The following is a 25,374-nucleotide window of genomic DNA, read 5'->3' as shown; positions in this document are numbered from 1 at the left end:
CCAAAGCAAACAAAAAAAATAAAATAAATAAAAACAACACCTCAAGTCTGTTCACATAAGACATTTATTACTCAACCTTACGGACCATACATGCATAATCCATTAGACATTCCCAAGTCTGTTTGGCAATTGATAGTTCCGTATCCAAGAATATTTTTTCTGTGGGTCATCATCATAGTGACATTTAAATCCAGTCAACACTCCCTGACTTTTATCTTTATACAATCCCCTTGTAGCGCCTTGAGCAGGCATATCTGTCTGGATTGCGCGCATTATAAATGCACATTTATTATTATTATTATTATTATCATTGGACCTCTCATATCCATATGACATCCTAAAACACAAAAACCTGACTATATTTTTATGCATGGTGAGCCAAGGAGACCAACCAGACTTGGGCAAGTCTGACAATCCAGTGCTCACAATGGCAATGTGATCATCCTTACGATACCACTATAAATATAATAAACACTCCGGGGCACATGCACACAATATACACCTGGTTACAGTCTCACAGCTTTACACTACTTTCTGGTTACTACGGTGGGTACCCAGCATAAGGTGCCACAACTCAGTGTGGTTGGATGATTACTGAGTTATCTCCCTTCTTATTAGTTGGTACTTCCTTCAGTGGAGGTTTGAGGTTTGGTAGTACACAGATATTCTTTTCTGTATTTATTGATGTAATTAATTGTATTATGACCTTAGCGGATTTTTTTAAATAAATTGTATTTCAAATACTTATCCCATCTCACATATTGTCTATTGAGCATCTGTGGAAACATGGTTTGCACACTAGAACAGTTTCAAAACACCTCATCCAAACACACCCAAGTGGTTTCCACCACCATCGCCACCTTCCCATGTCAGTGTCACATCTCTAGGAGTGGTAGTCATGGTAACAAGCTCCAGAGATTTCCTCCACTTGGAAACGACTCGTCACAACTGGACGTTGATTAGACGCTACCGGAAATAATGCTCGATGCTATATTCTGGCAAGTTGACTCAAAACATCTTGGCAGTGACAGAAAATTATAAAAGAATTATGTATCCTGTATTGAATCATAAAAGAATACAAAATTTGTAAAATGTTTAAACATTTCCCGTGTCAGCATAACGTGGGAGAAACGCTTATGTCATGCCGGTAACACCTCAACACAGATACTGAAATACCAAGGATCTGGGTGAGGCAGATCTCATCAGCAGATCCTGCCAACTAAGGGACATAACTCAGGTAGATATTGCACCTTAAGCATCTGGGCTTCCATAGTGACAAGGACAGGGATGACGTTCATGACTGAAAAAGTGCTCACAACTAAGTTAGCTTGTCTTGATGGAGATCATTAGAGAGTCACTAAAAACTAATGATACTGCTTGTGCAAGGCATCATAAAACTATTACTGACTTATAATTGATTCAGATCTGATATAAAAACTCTCCCTAAAAGGAAACTTGCCTAAACACTACGTGAATATATTAATCAACCTAAATACATTTTCCTCAGGCATGACGGATGACAAAAATGGATGAATGTCTGACTTTCATTCTCTCTCAAAACGACCACGATTCTTGGCTTCAACAAATCTTTGACATACTCATCCAGTTAGACACAATTAACACATACTGCAACTTACGCTCTCTTCACTTGCAACTTTGTCGTATATTTACACAGTTGTAAGGAATACAACATAAAGCCATGAACATTAATAGTATGTTGTGTGGAAACCAGTTTTCCCCAAGTCTGCTGCAGATGATAGCCAGCACGTTATAGCTTATGTACAAACCTCCATGTATGTTGTATAACCTATAATATTGAATACTGGAGCAGTACTTCTTGGAACTCAGATTCTTCAGCATTAACCCATTAATTCCTTGTTCACATAAATATTTTACAGAGGAAACAGTCGTAGTTTTACTGTTAACCAGCTGCCAGTTTAAATTTTGTAGTTGACCAAAATGGCTGCCTCCATGCAGGTGATAACAGGGTGTGTGCTCTTGAATAGATCCATCATTCCTGCTGATGAAGTTTCACATGGACCTTGCAGTCTTACTCAATACAGATATTTTCAGCTGTATGTATCAAAAAACTATAGAACAATTCCTGAGGTTATTTTTCTAAAAGGTTCATCAAAATAACAGTTAGACACAGGTTGCATACATTTTCCAGTTTCAAGAGAAAATACATTCTTAAAGTTAACATATATCCTTCATTCCATCCTCAACATTGCCTAACATTTTTTAGCTGCAGGCTACCTTCTACCCTGAAAGGCATGGCTGCTATATCTTGTTCATACTGGCTCACAAAAGTCGTTCAAGGGAGGCAACTGCAAGGGAAATAACTGTCATTGGTGTAGCTCAGTAGAAAGAATTCTGGAGTTGTGATGGGATTCCAAGATACATCTGCAGCGATACCATGGCAACACAGGCTGTGAAAACGGCTTTAGATATCAGCAATGTCCATGATCCAAACCCAACAGCATGGATGAGAATTCTGAAAGGGATGAAGAAAGTCTTCATAATTACACACAGTTATTGCTATCTTCACTGTTCATGTGTATTTGGTTAAGGCAATGGATATTGCTTTTTACACAAATATAGAAAATATCTAAAGGATTTTGGATTTTGTTAATTAACAATGAGGGCCTTTAACAGCTAGACTGCCCCACTATAACATGGTACTCACTCTACAATGAGGGGGCAGTAACAGCTACACTACCCCACTATAACATGGTACTCACTCTACAATGAGGGGGCAGTAACAGCTACACTACCCCACTATAACATGGTACTCACTCTACAATGAGGGGGCAGTAACAGCTACACTACCCCACTATAACATGGTACTCACTCTACAATGAGGGGGCAGTAACAGCTACACTACCCCACTATAACATGGTACTCACTCTACAATGAGGGGCCTGTAACAGCTACACTACCCCACTATAACATGGTACTCTACAATGAGGGGGCAGTAACAGCTACCCTACCCCACTATAACATGGTACTCACTCTACAATGAGGGGGCAGTAACAGCTACACTACCCCACTATAACATGGTACTCACTCTACAATGAGGGGGCAGTAACAGCTACACTACCCCACTATAACATGGTACTCACTCTACAATGAGGGGCCTGTAACAGCTACACTACCCCACTATAACATGGTACTCTACAATGAGGGGGCAGTAACAGCTACCCTACCCCACTATAACATGGTACTCACTCTACAATGAGGGGGCAGTAACAGCTACACTACCCCACTATAACATGGTACTCACTCTACAATGAGGGGGCAGTAACAGCTACACTACCCCACTATAACATGGTACTCACTCTACAATGAGGGGCCTGTAACAGCCGAGAGCCAACAGGGCCATGACGATGGGGACCAGCGACTTCTGCAGGTCACTACGACAGTACAGCCAGACCAACATGGCCATACTGATGTGATGGATCTGAAACAAACACATCCATGATAGTAAAAATGAGTGCTATGTTGATTTGAAGCATGTTTCGGTTATATCAAGGCATATAACTCAGAAGGATAACAAAAGTAGGACTGGGACGATACACTATGTCACGATACGATACATATCGCGATATTTTACCTGCGATACGATACATATCACAATACATACACCTTGAAAGAATGACACGGTATCAAGATGTAAAATGTATTTGTGCTTAACAATAACACTATTGTACTAACAGGGGTTCAAAAATCCCATCGCCCTACGCCTGGGACAAGTCAGTTTTCATTTCGGGCAATTAAATAATGGTATCTTACTTGTCCGTGAGCTACTAGAAAATTTCCACTTATGGTTTCAAACTGCAAATAATCTTTGATTTAATTTCATATCTGCTCAAAGCGTAGCTATTAAATTTCGCAATGATGATAAAGTAGAGTTATCTTTCTTTGCTATTTATCACTTTTCAATAAATACTCCAGTAAACATTAACATCAAATATGATGTTGATTTCTTCTTTCATAATTACATCATCATAATTATGTCATAAAATCAGGGCGAGTGGATAATTAGTCAGAACAAGTTATTTTCCTAAAGTCACTTGCCCTGTGGCAAGTGGCTTTTAAAAAAAAAATTGAACCCCTGAATAAACAAACAAGTAAGTCTATCATGCTTGCATATTTTTCTCTAAATATTGTAACATGTTTAAGATAATACTGTTTTAAAAAAAAGTTGTGTATCATTTTGTATCGATACACCAGTCGACAATACGATAGCTTTATCAAACTTAAATGTATCGCGATGCATCGGTGAATCGTCCAAGCCCTAATCAAAAGGCAAATTGTTCATAGTTGCGGCTGAGGTAAATGGGTGCAAATAGACCATATTTCTGGTCCAAGTCGCCATTAAACTATACCACCACCACTTGGTAAACTCCATGAACTAGACTATGGTGCTGACAGTCCAAGAATCAAGGTTTCAAATCCATGACCAAAAGATCCTTCAACAGCTAAGGGACAGAACTCTGTACTACCTCTTTCGAGTACTTAACATTGTGACCTGCAGTGAATGAGTGAGTTTAGTTTTACGCAGCACTCAGCAATATGCTAGCTATGACGGCAGTCTGTAAATAATAGAGTCTGGACCAGACAATCCAGTGATCAACAGCATGTGACCTACAGTGAGGTCAATGGACCACTGATAACAAACGCCAAGAAAACTTTGTACGTTGAAAGGATTTGGTCAATACAAAACTGACACACACGATACATTTCACTGCTCATATTTATTGATTTACAGGACACCGTTTCACATAAAAAATAATAATAATAATAATAATAATGAGAAGTCTTATAATGCGCTAATCTCCACGCAACAAAACATGCTCAAAGCGCGAACACCCTGATTATTATTACCCCGGATAACCCAAGCTGCCTGTTACATATATAATATATAAAAATTCAACACAAGAACACTAAAGAATTTCTCTCCTCAATACACAGTTTTAAAAGATGCATTGTAACTTCTGAGAAATGTTCATAATGTGAGTGTGATGGGATACTCACGAGGCTAACATTGGAGTCGAAGCTCATCTGCACATACTTCCAGTCAAACTCCACACCTCTTGCTCCGACCCAGAGGGGTAGAAACCTGCCCACAAATAATGAGTTTCAGTGAGTGAGAGAGCTTAGTTTTAAGCCACTTCTAGCAATATCACATCAGAGGACACCAGGATTGGATTAATTGCCCACATGGGGAATCAATCCCCGGGTCTTCAGTGTGACAAGCAAACGCCTTAACCACTAGGCTACCCCACCGGCCCTACAGATAATGAATATCAGCTATATTAAGGCTTGTAAGCATGGTAAATAACGAGACAAAACAGAAAGTTGAAAAAAAATAGGACTGGCTATCAATATAGATCATTGAGATAAGATCATGAACTAAATATCGATCATCGCTTATAGCGGAGATGTCAAAATGCCAAAAATGACTAAAAGAAATGAATATATTTCACATCACTGGTGAGTGGTTACATATTTGTGTATGGATTATTAACAAAACAGCATCCCGCACACATTTTCTATCACAAAAGTTAATGTTCGATATAATCAACGACTCAGTTTTTACACTGATAATCATTAATAATTGTTGCTATGGATATTTCCGATTATCGATAATTTTTTAGCCAGCCCTAGAATAAAACACAATTGCAGTTTATCAGGATGGCAGACCAATGCCTTGTAATGCATGCACATGTGTGTTGTTTAAACACTACACTGAGTGAGTGAGTTTAGTTTTACGCCGCTTTTACCAATATTAAACATGTTAAAGCAATATCACAGCAGGGGACACAAGAAATGGGGATTCACACATTGTGCCCAATCGAACCCAGGTCTTCAGTATGACGAACGAATGCCTTAACCACTGGGCCATGACTTAAGTTACCTTTCACAACCAGCCAGTCTCTGGGATCTGATTCTAACCCAGAATCCCAATGATCCCTAGTCGGATTAAGACGCATAATCCCCACTGGGGGTTGTACCTGGTCATGACAAGCTCTGCTGTGGCCCACCCCATGCCAGCTATCATGAACTTCAGCTGACCCTTCCCTGCAATCCGGGACATGACAAAATGGATGCCGACCAGATCCGCCAGGTCAACCGTGCACTTGAGGAACTCCTGAAGCAAAACAATCCAAAACTGAAACACCGCCACATAAAACTTTGCAAACAAATTTTCAACATAATTAGATCATGTGTTAGATTCATAAATCAATATTCGCTTAGGAGATAAACATCATGTGTTGACCAATTTCCGGGTGTTATTGAGTACTTGAAGCGCGGGAATTCATTTGGAACCGACGGCGTCAGCCGGAGCTTTCAAATGAAATATTCCCGTGCTTCAAATACTCAATAACACCCGGAAATTGGCAAACACATGTTTATCGACATTGTAAACACAAAAGTAAACCAAAAGGTCCACACACGTTTTTGTGTCTGCACTCATTGACATAGAGTATGGGTACAGCAGTGCAATGTCATCAGCCGGGTGTTTCGGCTGTCTCCCATGGTACCATCTGGAACTGTTCATTTGTGACGTCATTCGGACTTTACGTCACAATATGATTTGAATGACGTCTTCTCAGCTGACGACGTAACAATACAATGGTGTGAGCGATGTTTGTATGCATTAATACGCAGCAAATTTCCGGGAATCGAATACCATTTGATCATGTTTATCAACCAATCAGATTAAAGAACATAGTGACTTTTGGTTTACAATAACAAATACATTTACAAATCAAAATGCTTGCATTGGCTACTAAAGAATTGTGTGCAGTGATGAATGAGTCGCTTTCATAACTATATCCATAGATTGTCAACTGATCAAATCAGATAATATGAGGTAAAAACTTTTTTTTTTCATATATTTTACATTAAAGGCACAATGTCACACCACACTTCTCCAAAAACACATAATGCATTTACCTCGATAATACTAACTATCAGCCCTTAGGGAATCTATCATATAATTTATTTATAAAAAATTAAGTACTTAGATAGCAATGTTAAATTAAAAAGTTTGAATGAATTAATGCAACGTTGCATCTTATCGACTCTCGCACCATCTTCCAGCTGAACATTATTTCAAGCAAAGATCCATAGAGTTATGTCCCTTGGTGCGCTCATTTAGTCTTTACAAATATCCTACGCACAATTTGTGATTGAAACTAGCTCAGGAAACACCGACAACACCATGTGCTATAGTTTTTTATGTATGGAGCAACGGCTTACAATACATTCCATACATGGCAATTGTTAACTGTTTGGAAGCTGTTTCAATTATCGATTTCAGGCAAGTCATAAGGGATAATAAGTCTTTTATTCCATCAATAGGAAGCTAAAGCGCCCAGTATATAAAATATAGGCCAAAATATTGTCGAAAATGTGTGACATTGTGTCTTTTAGGGTGTGAAATCTCTTCATGACCATCTGGAATTACATTAATTTAAAATATTGATAAAATGCAAGATCTACCAGTTTCACCTGACATCATTTTCAATCCCAGGCCTCGGCCATTTCTGTATTCATCATATAACGGCACAATCCTTTAACTTGATGAACTTTTACAAAACTAATCATCGGGACACGCATTATATCAGGGATGGCAACAGGAAAATCTATTTTCAGCTGAAAACTTAATATTGTGCCATCGAATGGGGTTCAATTCACAAGGGGAATCTAACTGATCAGTTTGAAATAAAATTGGTGGAAATCTGTGGATCAGCGCAAAATTGCCAACCGTGTTATATTGTGGTTACACCATATCGTTACAACTCTATGAATGACTTACCCCTGTGACATCCAGCCCACCAATCGGCACCTCTGATGCTGGGAAAAAAGTGGCTAGGATCAGCATCTTCACCAGCTGGGTGAACATGTAAGCTCCACCGGCCTGAACACATTTCCAGAATGCACTGTACTCTGCCCTGAAATGAAACGTTTATGAGTGAGTTTACACCGCTTTTAGCAATATTCCAGCAATATCACGATGGGGACATCAGAAATGGGCTTCACACAATGTTTCTTGTACCCATCAGAGGAATCGAACCCGGGCCTTCGACGTGACCAGTAGATGTCTTAACCACTAGGATAGTATGCCACCCTAAAAATGTATGTTATGAAGGCTGTTACCCCTTTGGCAACAGTATTACATCAGCCTGAGAAGGAAACTACAGAACTGGAAAAACGTTTTCAAAGATTCACGTGGCATCCAATCACCAACATAATTTTCAAAACCTCATCATCAGTATAAGCATGAAAATGATCAAATGGCTTTTAAGCTACCAGAAACCAGTTGACGCTTATCTATCAGATCAGGGCTCAACAAATGCTGGGACAATTCATCAACTTGATCAAGTCTGTGACCAGGATCTCTCTGTGATGAAGATGACCATAACTCATAGTATATTGCGCATTGATGAGCATATTGCTGAGCTGATACCAGTCACCCATACAGATCCATCATGCACCTTATTTATTTTCTGCAACATCTCAGAGATGAAAGTTGACAAATAGACAACTAATCGGCATTTTAAATCATAATCGTCTCCGCAAAAGTATAAAATGTATTGATAGTGCCATTCCTATTTCACATCAAATTCTTGTGTCAGTTCACAGCTCTGGCTGTTGTACCGGCCGGCTTTAGAGAATACAAGTAATGTTGTCGACAAAACTGTAAGGTACTGGCCTTTCGTGTAAGCCGGTTAGAAACAGTTCGATTAAATCGCAGTGATGAAATGATAAAAAATAATATCAACTTACAGTCCTGAACACTTGTATAGGATTACATATGGAATGTAAGCAAGAGCAACACAATTTCCGAAGTGAAAAAAATGTCATTTTTGGTTAATATTTCCAAATTATCCGATCACTTTCGGGCTTCGTTCAAACCGGAAACGCGTGGGCTTGACCCAATCGTAGATCAGCATAAAAATAATTTGCAGGTGTTAACATATACTTCTTATATGTCATCATATTCTGTTCAGTATTTTCGTCCAACTTTACTTTCCCTTGGGAGTATCTCAAACCGAAAATACGAGAAATATCTTATTTGTAACGGAAGTTGTTATTCATTTACTGCAGCGTACTTGGAGACGGGAAAGGTTGTTTTGACAACGGGCTGAGTGTTTCACAGTCACTTCCTGGGATAAGGGAATCCGGTCATTTTGGGGCACCGTTTTTTACCCAGATACCGGGCAAGATGAGCATCAATTTCAGTGCAAACCAGGTAAACAGTTACAATATTATATAATCATGTAGAATTACTTAAAATCATAAAGGTTTTCGGGAACAAAATTAGATCGATGGCTGAAGTCTGATTAGCCGAGAGCCGCGACGCGGTCCAAAACAGTCAAGACATGATGCAGGGTCATGTCTTAACTGTATAGGACCGCGTCGCGGCTCTCGGCTAAAGTCTGATATATCGTATACCTATCTGTATTATCTGCTCTCTATCCTGCCAGTACTTTTTCAGATATGATGTAAATTAAATCTTGTGTACAATATGGAATTTCAGCAGTGAGTTCTGGATGTGTGTCGTTGCATAGGGACCGTTCATAATTTATGGCTAATGATGATTTTTATGGAGAAGCATGTACAATGTGAATAACCCCCTAAATTTATGTAAAAAGTAAGTAAGTGACACCCCCATCCCACCTCGCATATCATGTACAAAATCAATATTTTCAAGCATAATCTTAATTATTTCATGTACAAAACTGCTGTTTTGGCAACACCTTTGGTTAGATTGCAGTGGCCATGCTAGATTACAGATGTGCAAAAGCACCTTTATTCGTAATGCTTTCCCAGTTTTGCAACTGCCGTTTTCAAATAGACTGTTAAACAAACTGTTATTATTATCAAAATACTTTCATAAATTTGTGTCACTGAACTCATCTCAGTTAGATCTACAAAGTACAAGAGTAAATACCAAATATGGATTGGTAGTCAAAATGATCTTATGTCATCAGGGATCAATGGGCCATTTTAAGGATTATTAGCCATTTTCTTAATTTAGAATGGGCCGCTGCCCTTGTATGAATAGTAAACTTCAAATTTTTAATGGGCCATTTTTTATTCTAATGTGCAAAATGGCCCATGGCCCCTGCCTTTCCCAATCCCTGTGTCATAATTACTCCAAAACTGAAAAGTCACAAAAGAGAAACAGACAAAAATTGTCAGGCAATATTGCAGTATAACAAATACTAGTATATTCCCCCATGTTTTGGTAAGGGGCATGCACAAGTTTCCTGGGTTATGATTTCTGAATTCTTCAGCCTTCATTTTCAGCTGTGTCGCTTATTATTTACAATAGATTTGATCAATGGGCATCATTACAACAACTTGTAGAAAAGGGGTGGTGGGGTAGCCCTGTGGTTAAGCATTTGCTTGTCACGCCGAAGACCCAGGTTCGATTCCCCTGTATGGGTGCAATGTGGGAAGTCCATTTCTGGTGTCCTCTGCCATGGTATTGCTGGACTATTGCTAAAAGTGGAGTAAAACTAAACCCACTCACTCACCCTCGTAGAAAATGCTTTTGTAAGTAAGCGTCATCATTTTTAGTTACAACAGTTTATAAAAAATACCTGATCTATATGTTTGTTAAAATTATGATGGGGCAATTAAATGCTAAATATGGACCTTCTTTTTTTTAGAATATTTTGAATGGTGATGTCTGATTTTCATTATTTTATTATTTTAATTATTTTCGAAATGCTTTGATATTCTTTGTCATGGTTTAATCATGTTAATCTACACAATATCATGTAGGATTCTTACTTTGTCTGTTCATTTTCACTGGTTTAGAATTTCTTTGATATTCAGTGTCATGGTTAATCATGCTAAACTACACTTGCAGAAGGAACATTTTGTATGATGATTTTCAGTTTTTATCCCCCTTTTTTAAGTAGAAAGGTTGCCACACAATATTTCATTATGGATTGTGGCCATTTATATTTTTTTCTGTGACTTTACTTTATGAGCCCATTCTGACATGAGGTATTTTTAACTGCTCCCTTTTTGAGCCATTTTGGACCTTCTTTTACGATATTGATATCTGATTTTGGATGTTTAAGAATTGCATTAATATTCAATTTTGAGGTTGAACAGTATTGAAAACTACAAATGCATGCTGTTGTTTTGTCAGAGTTTTCCATTTTATTTTTTTATGAGCAATTCTTATGTCACTTTATTTGATGCAAATGGACTACAGGTATCTGATGTAATGCAAGTGTTCCCAGTCTTTTATTATGAATGCCATATAGATGGAATATTGCTGAGTGGGGTGTTAAACAACATGGTAAGTACTTGTAAATATTGATGCCTTGGCTCTCTTATCATGCTGTTATTGTTATTATCATCCGTTCTTTATTCTGCTTCCAGTATGAAAATGCTTTCAAGACATTGAAGAACTGGGAAGTGCCAAAAGGATTTGGATGTGTGAGTAATATACACTCTTGACCTCAAATAGTATCGATCGATATTTAGTTAATGGTTATTGATCTCTAAGATCTATATCGATAAATATCAGAGACATAACTTTGAGCAAAATTGCCAAAAATGTCTAAAGAAAGGAATATTTTTCATATCACTGATGAGTGGTGCATGGATCTTTAACAAAACCGCCTCCTGAACATAATTTGGAAGCAGACCATGAATAAAGTCCAAACTTTGTATATTGTGTGATAAAATTAAAACCTTTTTCCATCACATAATGTACGATATTATGAATAACACAATTTTTATATCAATAATAATTAATATGTTTTCCTATCGACGATATTTCCAAGTATCAGTCATTTTAGCCAGCCTCAGGATGTAAATGTTTCACTAAATATTGTACTACAAGCCAAAATGGATGAATCAATGGATAAATAAAACAAATTGTGTGTACAATTTTTTAAAAGCAGTTTCTGTCGTTCCTTCCAAATATATATAATTCATCTTTGTGCTTTAAAGTATTGGAGCAGACTGTTGTAAATGGAGATTTATTGATACCCAAAATCATGTTATGAAATCACAGAATAGAAATGGCAGCCACAACTGGGTAATGAATATTCGTTTACTGCTTCTAGAAACTTGATTCACATATGTTTTGATCACACAATATTATGTCAAATTTTATTTAGTGTTCTATGCAAAGATGTGGATATATATAGATTCAGAACTGGCGTGATGTAATTATTTCTTCATCACCTCTAAACCATTAATCTACATACAAATCTGAACTCCAACCAGAGAAATACATAATGGAGTTAGGCCCAAACAAAGATCTTATCTGCATAGTAAGTAAATTCTGATGTTTTAGCCATGGGCTGAATATTCAAGAATATTTTGTACAATAAATGCAATCTTTATACATCTGAAGATGAATGACATTTCCAGTTAGTTAATCCAGTTTCTATAGAAATCAGAAAATTTGTTCATCCCCAGTTACTATTACTAGTATCCATCACAAATAAAATTTAATCAACTTCACAAAAAAGTGTGAAGTTCATTAAAAATATTGCTTTATATCCTCCTCCTTCTTCTGCTCCCCCTCCTCTTTTCTAGTTCTCCTTCTTTTAAAGGGGCGGTGGGGTAGCCTAATGGTTAAAGCATTGGCTTGTCACGCCGAAGACCCGGCTTCGAATCCCCACATGGGTACATTGTGTGAAGCCCATTTCTGGTGTCCCACGCCGTGATATTGCTGGAGTATTGCTAAAAGCGGCGTAAAACTAAACTCAGTCAGTCCTTTTTTTAAAACTCATGAAGATCCGGGTTAGACTTGGTTTTCAGCAACCCATGCTTGTCATAAGAGTCAGCTAATGAGATCAGGTCACCAGGTCAGGCTCGCTGACTTGGCTGAGGCATGTGATCGTATCCCAGTTGCTCAATGCTCATGCTCTTCATCACTGGATTGACTGGTCCAGACTTAATTATTTAGAGACCGCCGCCATATAGCTGGAATATTGCTGAGTATGACGTAAACCAACCAACCTCCTTTGGCATTGTCATCTTTGTTGGTTCCTTCTCTTTCTTCTTCTTCAAGGTTGTATTATCTGCCTATTCATAGACTGATAACATTTTTAAACCTCAAATTGATTTTTCATATGATACTGTGGGAAAAATTATTAAACAATGAACTAAAATAATACTGAAAAATATTTGTACTGGTCTATTAATCTGTTTGTGTATGTTTACAGTATCCATCTTCTCGTGACGGATTCACTCAGATCATCGCCTCAGACCGCGGTCACCTGTGCCCTGGCGTGAAAAGAGACCGTTCTTCACCATGGGGATCATTTGTGGGCACGTGGGACATGCCCACCAAAGTTCCAGGTGAGGGGCCATCCTGACGCATGTTAAACTTGTCACAGTGAGAGGTGACTATGGGGATCGGGTGTTCCGGCTCACTGGCTCTGTTGCCTTGGCAGATCCAAGGCAGGGGTTCCAGAGGTTTGAAGCTAATGTTTTGCTCTGGCAGAGCCAAGGGGGGATTGAAAATTCCTGGATTCGCCTATGCTTCATATCCCTTTGCCTTTAACAGTCAGTCTGGAATATTGCTGACTTGCCCGAGTGCACCATAAAACAAACAAACCAACAAATTGCAACAGACAAGGATAGTACAGATTTTGTTCTCAATATTTAAGATATAATCATACAGAGACACGTGAATCATAAACTTGTAATATCAAATCATCATAATTCAATCTGTATATCAAAACCTGTATGAAAGCAGAGCAAGCGCATTGTTAATGGTTGGAGTTGATCAAAAGTACTCCAGATGGGTGAGACTCGTGATGAACTTATTTAGATCTAGACCTTGGCAGCCATGCTTATCGTAATAGCGGGATGCGGTGATCAGGTTTGCACTTGGTTGATCCATTTATGACAAAGTCTAGTTTGTTTTGATCAATGAAGAGCAACTCACAGTTCTATAGTGAGAAGATTTTACAAAAGTGATGATCATAATGATCTTCCGTATGAGAGAATTCTTGTATTTCCCATCAGTGTTGGGGTTACAAAGGAATTCCACATCCATGTAGTCTGTCTCACAGACGGTAATAGTAAACTCACGACAAGTTGATTTTTTCCTATCCATCATATCCAAAGTATAACTCCGGTAATAGTAAACTCACGACAAGTTGATTTTTTCCTATCCATCATATCCAAAGTATAACTCAGTTTTATAAATCTGATGATTAATTGGCACATCATATTCCATTTTTCCTCAAGCTTGTAAGTAATGCAGTGATCCTGACACTGTAGTTCTCTCCCTTGTCTCTAGGCAACAAAATTACTAACAGCACTGCCAGGTCTGGAGGGGCTATGGAAAAGCTAGTGAGGATGAAGACAGAGGGAGACATCATTCTCAGTGGACAACTCAAGAGGTGCAGGGTAAGGGAGACAACTCTTATTAATGTGTAGGCTCCAAAATACCATCACTGCAAGAGGTGCAGGGTAAGGGAGACAATTCTCATCATTGTGTAGGCTCCAAAATACCACCACTGCAAGAGGTGCAGGGTAAGGGAGACAACTCTCATCATTGTGTAGGCTCCCAATACTACTTAATCATGAACTTCACTAAACCTATGATATACAGTCAAATCCCGATGAGTCGAATTGCTGGGGACCAAGTAATAAATTCGACTTATCGATGTATTCGAGACATAGGTATGTCTATGAGGGTAGAAAAATAAGATGATCCAGACCTAATTCCTCCGCCTAAGTATTTGTTTATCTAATGATTTCCATATCACTAATAGGGGCACCTTATCAGTTCCAGTCTGATTAGCACAGACAGTGATTTCCGTAAAATCACTAATCTGCCTTTTGAACTCACCCGTCAATGGCGGAAAGGTGTGAGTCACGCTGGTTTGTTAATTGGATCAGTTTGCTACACCAATCAACTTCTCATTGACTGACTTCGGCTTATGTATACAAGATTGCTGTTGTTTGGATCTCATGGGACCAAATTTCCTTCTCGAGTCATCGTGTGTATTTATGAGACGAATTCGTGTAACCGGGAATCAAATGATGACAACTATAACAGGGAATGGTCGGGACCGACAGGTACTTCGAGTTATGCATAATATTCGAGACACCGGCATTCGACTCATCGGGATTTGACTGTATGTCAATAAACCTGGTAAATGCAGTTACATTTATTTCACAGCCATGAAGACAACTGTAAAGCGGTTGTTAAGTGAATATGAAAATAGCTATCTATTCCACCTGGTAAAAGCATGCATTGTTGCCTCGAACAGATCCCTCCCCCACAGCGGATCAAGGACGGTGTTGATGACATCATAGCAGGTACAACTCTAAAACCAGCCTCGCCCAAACCAGCCACACCCAAATCTGCCACAGGGAGATTATCAGGCGCCAGAGAGCCCATCGTGGAATCTCGGATCCGATCTGGAGCAATGAACCCCGTCCCAGCCTCCAACACATCACCCAAGTCCATCGAATGGCCACGTCCGGGAGCATCACGCATGGAGAATGCACAGCGTCCATCGTCCCACGCATCCAAACCACCATCCCCAACAATGCCGACGTGTCCAGCGGAGATAGCTGCAGCAGGTTTTGCAGCCAACATGGTCGGAACCCCAGAACCGGAACTCCAAGCCCTGCAAAGAGGAACCTCCCCAGGAGGAATGGTGACAGAACAAGCCCAAGTTTAGATGTTTTATTGACTCCTGGGTACTTCAAATTTGGGGAGTAGATTTCAATTTCAAATAAAATGTACCCAATTCGCAACGATTTGAAATATTCGAGATGATAATTATTTTGACTCTGATATTTAAGAATTTTGAAAGTTTTATGACCAATGTATCAATACATTCTGTCAAATCTAATTTATAATTCAGTCTTATTGAGATTTTTACATCTGTATGAAATTGTGGTCAGATTAAAGACATCTATATCCCCTTTTCAGGCAAATTTTTAGAAAATCATTCTGCATGTTCTGTAAGATCCTACAAAAGCACATGTGATATTCTGTTTTGTTTTTCTTAACAATGTCTTTATTTTGTTAACAAGTTTAACCCATGTGTCCTTGTTTTGACAGAAAACTGTGGAAGTTTAGTGATGTCTTCTAATTTTCATTCTGAAATTTGAGAAAAGTCATTTAAAATGAGAATAATTTTCAAATTTTAAAATGTATATGTAATAAGATCACTGTATATACCAAGATGAAAATTGTCATGATGCTTTAAGGTGGCCGAAATATTTACAGTAAATGTGTGTAGGTGATGGTCAGGTTGTGAGATGATGGTACAAGGAGTATGGCTTGCTAAAGATCGATGATCGGAAATGTTGTCAATGGGAATCATTATTAATGATTATCGATATGAAAATTGTGTAATCGATAATATTGTAAATGAACTATGATGAAATACTTTTCAAACTTACTAAGAGAATACATAAAGATCGGTGTGTACACATGGGTTGCACCTGAAGTGTTCAGGATGGTAGTTTGTAGGTAATTTAAGTCTAAATGTCACCCCTCACAACTGATGTGAAATGTGTTGATTTCTTTCTGATTTTTAATTTAATTTTTGCTCAAAATTACTTCTCTGATGTTTAAAGAATATCGATCAATATTCATTTAACTATGATAGATTTCTATGATCTATATCGATACGCAGCCCAAATATGCAGTTAACTGTGTCAATCAAGTAACTTGGAATATTGAACCTTCCAGCTGCCCCATCAACGCTTTACACTGACGTAGCGATACAACATTCACATTGTTTCTATGTATCAAGTCACAATCCAAAGTATTTTGATATTTGAAAATAATTTGATGGTATGTTGATAAATTTTGTGAGAGTTTAATATTATAGAAGAGTGATAAAATTTATATTTTGTTGTAAATGAAATGTCTCCATCACTCCCAAAAGGATAAATTATGCATGTTTTCAACCTCTATTTTTCTCTTGTTGTTATCTGAGTAGATACTTCTGATTGGAAAGCCAGACTTAACTGTTTCATCTGTCAGTAGAAGGTCCTGTATGCAACAGTGTGTAACAGCAATCACTTCACGTGTTGTGTCCACGTCTTGTCCAAACTTCTTTTACCTCAAGCTTTGTTAATAAAATTGTTAAAACAAAAATGTGTTGCCTTCTGAACAACCTATGGTGCCAGGCTGGCCAAACCTATTTAAAATAATAATTTCAATAATACTATACACAATATAAGTCTGCTGTTGCCAAGGCGACCAAACTATTCACATGTGCACCAGTGATTAACAGTATTAGTCTCTATCATACTACTCACAATACAAGTCTTCTGTTGCTAAGGTGACCAATCTTTTCACAATGTGCACCAGTGATTAACAGTATTAGTCTCTATCATACTACTCACAATACAAGTCTTCTGTTGCTAAGGTGACCAATCTTTTCACAATGTGCACCAGTGATTAACAGTATTAGTCTCTATCATACTACTCACAATACAAGTCTTCTGTTGCTAAGGTGACCAATCTTTTCACAATGTGCACCAGTGATTAACAGTATTAGTCTCTATCATACTACTCACAATACAAGTCTTCTGTTGCTAAGGTGACCAATCTTTTCACAATGTGCACCAGTGATTAACAGTATTAGTCTCTATCATACTACTCACAATACAAGTCTTCTGTTGCTAAGGTGACCAATCTTTTCACAATGTGCACCAGTGATTAACAGTATTAGTCTCTATCATACTACTCACAATACAAGTCTTCTGTTGCTAAGGTGACCAATCTTTTCACAATGTGCACCAGTGATTAACAGTATTAGTCTCTATCATACTACTCACAATACAAGTCTTCTGTTGCTAAGGTGACCAATCTTTTCACAATGTGCACCAGTGATTAACAGTATTAGTCTCTATCATACTACTCACAATACAAGTCTTCTGTTGCTAAGGTGACCAATCTTTTCACAATGTGCACCAGTGATTAACAGTATTAGTCTCTATCATACTACTCACAATACAAGTCTTCTGTTGCTAAGGTGACCAATCTTTTCACAATGTGCACCAGTGATTAACAGTATTAGTCTCTATCATACTACTCACAATACAAGTCTTCTGTTGCTAAGGTGACCAATCTTTTCACAATGTGCACCAGTGATTAACAGTATTAGTCTCTATCATACTACTCACAATACAAGTCTTCTGTTGCTAAGGTGACCAATCTATTCACATGTGCACCAGTGATTAACAGTATTAGTCTCTATCATACTACTCACAATACAAGTCTTCTGTTGCTAAGGTGACCAATCTTTTCACAATGTGCACCAGTGATTAACAGTATTAGTCTCTATCACACTACTCACAATACAAGTCTTCTGTTGCTAAGGTGACCAATCTTTTCACAATGTGCACCAGTGATTAACAGTATTAGTCTCTATCACACTACTCACAATACAAGTCTTCTGTTGCTAAGGTGACCAATCTTTTCACAATGTGCACCAGTGATTAACAGTATTAGTCTCTATCATACTACTCACAATACAAGTCTTCTGTTGCTAAGGTGACCAATCTTTTCACAATGTGCACCAGTGATTAACAGTATTAGTCTCTATCATACTACTCACAATACAAGTCTTCTGTTGCTAAGGTGACCAATCTTTTCACAATGTGCACCAGTGATTAACAGTATTAGTCTCTATCATACTACTCACAATACAAGTCTTCTGTTGCTAAGGTGACCAATCTTTTCACAATGTGCACCAGTGATTAACAGTATTAGTCTCTATCATACTACTCACAATACAAGTCTTCTGTTGCTAAGGTGACCAATCTTTTCACAATGTGCACCAGTGATTAACAGTATTAGTCTCTATCATACTACTCACAATACAAGTCTTCTGTTGCTAAGGTGACCAATCTTTTCACAATGTGCACCAGTGATTAACAGTATTAGTCTCTATCATACTACTCACAATACAAGTCTTCTGTTGCTAAGGTGACCAATCTTTTCACAATGTGCACCAGTGATTAACAGTATTAGTCTCTATCATACTACTCACAATACAAGTCTTCTGTTGCTAAGGTGACCAATCTATTCACATGTGCACCAGTGATTAACAGTATTAGTCTCTATCATACTACTCACAATACAAGTCTTCTGTTGCTAAGGTGACCAATCTTTTCACAATGTGCACCAGTGATTAACAGTATTAGTCTCTATCACACTACTCACAATACAAGTCTTCTGTTGCTAAGGTGACCAATCTTTTCACAATGTGCACCAGTGATTAACAGTATTAGTCTCTATCACACTACTCACAATACAAGTCTTCTGTTGCTAAGGTGACCAATCTTTTCACAATGTGCACCAGTGATTAACAGTATTAGTCTCTATCATACTACTCACAATACAAGTCTTCTGTTGCTAAGGTGACCAATCTTTTCACAATGTGCACCAGTGATTAACAGTATTAGTCTCTATCATACTACTCACAATACAAGTCTTCTGTTGCTAAGGTGACCAATCTTTTCACAATGTGCACCAGTGATTAACAGTATTAGTCTCTATCATACTACTCACAATACAAGTCTTCTGTTGCTAAGGTGACCAATCTTTTCACAATGTGCACCAGTGATTAACAGTATTAGTCTCTATCATACTACTCACAATACAAGTCTTCTGTTGCTAAGGTGACCAATCTTTTCACAATGTGCACCAGTGATTAACAGTATTAGTCTCTATCATACTACTCACAATACAAGTCTTCTGTTGCTAAGGTGACCAATCTTTTCACAATGTGCACCAGTGATTAACAGTATTAGTCTCTATCATACTACTCACAATACAAGTCTTCTGTTGCTAAGGTGACCAATCTTTTCACAATGTGCACCAGTGATTAACAGTATTAGTCTCTATCATACTACTCATAATACAAGTCTTCTGTTGCTAAGGTGACCAATCTTTTCACAATGTGCACCAGTGATTAACAGTATTAGTCTCTATCATACTACTCACAATACAAGTCTTCTGTTGCTAAGGTGACCAATCTATTCACATGTGCACCAGTGATTAACAGTATTAGTCTCTATCATACTACTCACAATACAAGTCTTCTGTTGCTAAGGTGACCAATCTTTTCACAATGTGCACCAGTGATTAACAGTATTAGTCTCTATCACACTACTCACAATACAAGTCTCCTGTTGCTAAGGTGACCAATCTTTTCACAATGTGCACCAGTGATTAACAGTATTAGTCTCTATCACACTACTCACAATACAAGTCTTCTGTTGCTAAGGTGACCAATCTTTTCACAATGTGCACCAGTGATTAACAGTATTAGTCTCTATCATACTACTCACAATACAAGTCTCCTGTTGCCAAGGTGAATAATCTGTATTTGAGTGTTATTGTGTTATTGAGTATTTGAAGCACGGAAATATTTAATTTGAAACCTCCGGCTAACGCCGTCGGTTCCAAATGAATTCCCGTGCTTCAAATACTCAATAACACCCGGTGTTTATCTCCTAAAGGCTACTCATGTTGTGAGAGACGAAGACAGACTATCTATGTTTTCACAGTTTATTTCAGTAGCACTTTTATACACCTTGTATAAAGCAGCTATCCACTAAAACACTGTATGTACAAAATAACTCTTTCGGCTGCCTTCACACTTTCGAGCCATGTGCTTCAAAAGCTGAATATAATTATCATACACTCACATACCAGAAGCTGCCATATAGCTGGACTATTGCTGAGTGCGTCATAAAACTCAACTCACTCACACACTAGAATACACTGGGTGTGTAACACTGCTTTCAACAGTATTCCAGTTATATCAGGGTCAGCTTTGGGAGGAAAACATGAAATGATGCAGGTGGTTTACTACTTTGGGGACACCCATGGGCACAGGTATTTACTGAAACCCATGGGCACAGGTATTGTATTGAAAACCCATGGGCACAGGGATTGAACTGAAAACCCATGGGCACAGGTATTGTTCTGAAAAACCAATGGGTACAGGTATTGAACTGAAAACCCATGGGCACAGGTATTGAACTCAAAACCCATTGGCACAGGTATTGAACTGAAACCCATGGGCACAGGTATTGAACTAAAAACCCATGGGCACAGGTATTGAACTGAAACCCATGGGCACAGGTATTGAACTGAAACCCATGGGCACAGGTATTGAACTGAAAACCCATGGGTACAGGTATTGAACTTGAAAACCCATGGGCACAGGTATTGAACTGAAAACCCATGGGCACAGGTATTGAACTGAAAACCCATGGGCACAGGTATTGAACTGAAAACCCATGGGCACAGGTATTGAACTGAAACCCATGAGCACAGGTATTGAACTGAAACCCATGAGCACAGGTACTGAACTAAAAACTATGGGCACAGGTATTGAACTGAAAACCCATGAGCACAGGTACTGAACTGAAAACTATGGTCACAGGTATTGAACTCAAAACCCATGAGCACAGGTATTGAACTGAAACCCATGAGCACAGGTATTGAACTGAAACCCATGAGCACAGGTATTGAACTGAAACCCATGGGCACAGGAATTGAACTGAAAACCCATGAGCACAGGTACTGAACTAAAAACTATGGTCACAGGTATTGAACTGAAACCCATGAGCACAGGTACTGAACTGAAAACCCATGGGCACAGGAATTGAACTGAAAACCCATGAGCACAGGTACTGAACTAAAAACTATGGGCACAGGTATTGAACTGAAACCCATGAGCACAGGTATTGAACTGAAAACCCATGGGCACAGGTATTGTTCTGAAAAACCAATGGGTACAGGTATTGAACTGAAAACCCATGGGCACAGGTACTGAACTCAAAACCCATTGGCACAGGTATTGAACTGAAACCCATGGGCACAGGTATTGAACTAAAAACCCATGGGCACAGGTATTGAACTGAAACCCATGGGCACAGGTATTGAACTGAAACCCATGGGCACAGGTATTGAACTGAAAACCCATGGGTACAGGTATTGAACTTGAAAACCCATGGGCACAGGTATTGAACTGAAAACCCATGGGCACAGGTATTGAAGTGAAAACCCATGGGTACAGGAATTGAACTGAAAACCCATGAGCACATGTACTGAACTAAAAACTATGGGCACAGGTATTGAACTGAAAACCCATGAGCACAGGTACTGAACTGAAAACTATGGGCACAGGTATTGAACTGAAAACCCATGAGCACAGGTACTGAACTGAAAACTATGGGCATAGGTACTGAACTGAAACCCATGAGCACAGGTACTGAACTGAAAACTATGGGCAGAGGTATTGAACTGAAACCCATGAGCACAGGTATTGAACTGAAAACCCATGGGCACAGGTATTGAACTTGAAACCCCATGAGCACAGGTATTGAACTGAAAACCCATGAGCACAGGTATTGAACTGAAAACCCATGGGTACAGGAATTGAACTGAAAACCCATGAGCACAGGTACTGAACTAAAAACTATGGGCACAGGTATTGAACTGAAAACCCATGGGCACAGGTATTGAACTGAAAACCCATGGGCACAGGTATTGAACTTGAAAACTATGGGCACAGGTATTGAACTGAAACCCATGAGCACAGGCACTGAACTGAAAACCCATGAGCACAGGTACTGAACTAAAAACTATGGGCACAGGCACTGAACTGAAAACCCATGAGCACAGGTACTGAACTGAAAACTATGGGCACAGGTAATGAACTGAAAACCCATGAGCACAGGTACTGAACTGAAAACTATGGGCATAGGTACTGAACTGAAACCCATGAGCACAGGTACTGAACTGAAAACTATGGGCACAGGTATTGAACTGAAACCCATGAGCACAGGTATTGAACTGAAAACCCATGGGCACAGGTATTGAACTTGAAACCCCATGAGCACAGGTATTGAACTGAAAACCCATGAGCACAGGTATTGAACTGAAAACCCATGGGCACAGGTATTGAACTGAAACCAATGAGCACAGGTATTGAACTGAAACCCATGAGCACAGGTACTGAACTAAAAACTATGGGTACAGGTATTGAACTGAAAACCCATGAGCACAGGTACTGAACTAAAAACTATGGGCACAGGTATTGAACTGAAAACCCATGGGCACAGGTATTGAACTTGAAAACTATGGGCACAGGTATTGAACTGAAACCCATGAGCACAGGCACTGAACTGAAAACCCATGAGCACAGGTACTGAACTGAAAACTATGGGCACAGGTATTGAACTGAAAACCCATGAGCACAGGTACTGAACTGAAAACTATGGGCATAGGTACTGAACTGAAACCCATGAGCACAGGTACTGAACTGAAAACTATGGGCACAGGTATTGAACTGAAAACCCATGAGCACAGGTACTGAACTGAAAACTATGGGCATAGGTACTGAACTGAAACCCATGAGCACAGGTACTGAACTGAAAACTATGGGCACAGGAATTGAACTGAAAACCCATGAGCACAGGTACTGAACTAAAAACTATGGGCACAGGTATTGAACTGAAAACCCATGGGCACAGGTATTGAACTTGAAAACTATGGGCACAGGTATTGAACTGAAACCCATGAGCACAGGCACTGAACTGAAAACCCATGAGCACAGGTACTGAACTGAAAACTATGGGCACAGGTATTGAACTGAAAACCCATGAGCACAGGTACTGAACTGAAAACTATGGGCATAGGTACTGAACTGAAACCCATGAGCACAGGTACTGAACTGAAAACCCATGGGCACAGGTATTGAACTTGAAAACTAAGGGCACAGGTATTGAACTGAAACCCATGAGCACAGGTATTGAACTGAAAACCCATGGGCACAGGTATTGAACTGAAACCCATGAGCACAGGTATTGAACTGAAAACCCATGAGCACAGATATTGAACTTGAAAACCCATGGGCACAGGTATTGAACTTGAAACCCCATGAGCACACGTATTGAACTGAAAAAACAAAACTGAAGCAAAATCAGGGCAAACATGGATTCAAATTCAATCACAGGTTCCTGGCATGACCAAGGGACACAACTCTGTACAACAAATTGCAGCACCCCAACCATCCAAGTGAGCGATCGAATGTTGCATAATGCCACAGTCAGCAATATTACTGCTATTTCAATGCAGTCTGTAGATAATGAAGCCTGGACCAAGCAAACCAGTGGTTGACATTATGAGTACCTGTGCAAAGGGAACTACAATTCCCAATCAGCCAAGATACAAGACATCACTCCAATCGTACCTCAGACACACAACATCTCACACTTTCTGAGATTTCCCAGTTAATTCACCAGATTCATAATAAGCTCTAGCACCAGTTCCTTGTAACATTAGCAGCTTCAGCGAGTGTGTGAGGAGTTGGGTTTTATGCCGCTTTTAGCAATATCACTGCACTTTACACATTGTTGCCATGTTGGGAATCGAACCCGGGTCATAGGCATGACGACCAAACACTTCAACCACTGGGCTACCCCAGCTGCTTCAGTATGTACAACATAAGCCGTTTCTCATGCCCTGGATCTGGCAAAGTCAGCCACAACACTAACATGAACTTGTGACCAACCACTGCTGGTTCCACTGTATCCAAGTATCTTATATATACACAGAATCACTGACGCAACTAAGTGGGTGATCCTGGTATTTGATCCAAATGGTTGGTACTAGTGGTTCATTCAAGTGGTTTTCATTCCAAGACATCTTGGCTGTACAATACATCCAGCTTAGAGCTGACACAGTTCATCTTGAAACATTCTGTCCTCCATAACTGTTGCCATGGTGATCATCCTGAGGATCTGGTTTTGTTCCAATACTGCCATGACTTTCCTCATACCTGAAACACAAGGACATATTCTCAACAATTTTCCAGCATCAACTTTATTAAATTCAAAAATCTAAAAAAATCATTCCAAAAGACAATTTCTGCAAGTCGACCCTGTTTTTATCACAAACTGTATTGGTCGATACACCTACAGGAGTAACAGAACTTACATTTTCCTTCAAACTGTAGCTCTCGTCTTTTGCCCTGTGTCGCGATTTCTCGGGTTTGGAAGTTCGTGGTTTGGCCGGTCGTGACTGTTTCCGCTGTTGAGATTTTTCTTGAGGTTTCTTTACATTCAGCAGTGGATGAATTTCTGGTAAGGAAAGTTTTGAAGAAGCATAATCAAATGTTTTTTAAAATTTTGCACATACACAACACTGAACAGCAGATCAAGGAGATTTCACTCCACTTACTATTGTTTGAGGATATGGGGATAGACCATGTATTCTAAAATGTGCTAAAGATCACTCGCAAGGATTGTGTGTCCTTTGCAATATTTGTTTGTTGTTTAACACCGCACTCAGCAATATTCCAGCTATAT

The 25,374-nt window shown here is 39.0% G+C and overlaps 3 protein-coding genes and 1 long non-coding RNA gene across 8 annotated transcripts in view; 2 read left to right on the top strand and 2 right to left on the bottom strand.

Annotated features, from left to right (window-relative positions):
• Positions 1 to 984: 984 nt before the first annotated feature.
• On the bottom strand, positions 985 to 8,968 carry LOC124263563 (transmembrane protein 147-like). The gene is made up of 6 exons (XM_046698224.1): positions 8,800 to 8,968; positions 7,829 to 7,964; positions 6,018 to 6,154; positions 5,038 to 5,122; positions 3,339 to 3,460; positions 985 to 2,494 (listed from the first exon to the last, which is right to left on the bottom strand). The coding sequence occupies exons 2-6, from the start codon at positions 7,913 to 7,915 to the stop codon at positions 2,359 to 2,361; spliced, it is 567 nt and encodes a 188-aa protein (XP_046554180.1). The 5' UTR covers positions 7,916 to 7,964; positions 8,800 to 8,968; the 3' UTR covers positions 985 to 2,358.
• Positions 8,969 to 9,121: 153 nt separating this feature from the next.
• LOC124263562 (protein Flattop homolog) lies at positions 9,122 to 17,134 on the top strand. The gene is made up of 5 exons (XM_046698223.1): positions 9,122 to 9,265; positions 11,419 to 11,475; positions 13,221 to 13,356; positions 14,306 to 14,415; positions 15,285 to 17,134. The coding sequence occupies exons 1-5, from the start codon at positions 9,239 to 9,241 to the stop codon at positions 15,699 to 15,701; spliced, it is 747 nt and encodes a 248-aa protein (XP_046554179.1). The 5' UTR covers positions 9,122 to 9,238; the 3' UTR covers positions 15,702 to 17,134.
• A 4,283-nt stretch (positions 17,135 to 21,417) lies between these two features.
• Positions 21,418 to 23,824, top strand: LOC124263568. 3 transcript variants are annotated; one of them, XR_006894887.1, is made up of 6 exons: positions 21,418 to 21,498; positions 21,858 to 22,051; positions 22,299 to 22,382; positions 22,770 to 22,878; positions 22,991 to 23,017; positions 23,100 to 23,165. It is a non-coding gene; the product is annotated as an uncharacterized LOC124263568 (long non-coding RNA). The 3 variants fall into 3 exon arrangements; XR_006894886.1 differs by lacking the exons at positions 21,418 to 21,498; positions 21,858 to 22,051; positions 22,299 to 22,382; positions 22,770 to 22,878; positions 22,991 to 23,017 and adding exons at positions 22,908 to 22,990; positions 23,511 to 23,566; positions 23,731 to 23,824 and having other exon boundaries at positions 23,100 to 23,155; XR_006894885.1 differs by lacking the exons at positions 21,418 to 21,498; positions 21,858 to 22,051; positions 22,299 to 22,382; positions 22,770 to 22,878; positions 22,991 to 23,017 and adding exons at positions 23,511 to 23,566; positions 23,731 to 23,824 and having other exon boundaries at positions 23,028 to 23,155.
• The window catches only part of LOC124263566 (retinoblastoma-binding protein 5 homolog), a 31,833-nt gene continuing 29,874 nt past the window's right edge, over positions 23,416 to 25,374 (bottom strand). For 2 of the 3 annotated variants that reach the window (XM_046698227.1, XM_046698228.1), the window contains 2 exons: positions 25,004 to 25,146; positions 23,417 to 24,845 (listed from right to left, as the gene is read on the bottom strand). In XM_046698227.1, coding sequence (XP_046554183.1) covers positions 24,840 to 24,845; positions 25,004 to 25,146 — 149 coding nt within the window. In that variant the 3' untranslated portion in view covers positions 23,417 to 24,839. Of the gene's footprint in view, positions 24,846 to 25,003; positions 25,147 to 25,374 lie in introns of all 3 variants that reach the window. The other variant, XM_046698226.1, reaches the window with a different exon arrangement.

Source organism: Haliotis rubra, unplaced genomic scaffold (genome assembly GCF_003918875.1).
Source record: "Haliotis rubra isolate DU_JTF1 unplaced genomic scaffold, ASM391887v1 Scf89, whole genome shotgun sequence".
Classification (NCBI taxonomy): Eukaryota; Metazoa; Mollusca; class Gastropoda; order Lepetellida; family Haliotidae; genus Haliotis; species Haliotis rubra.
This window is presented reverse-complemented; position numbering and strand designations above follow the sequence as displayed.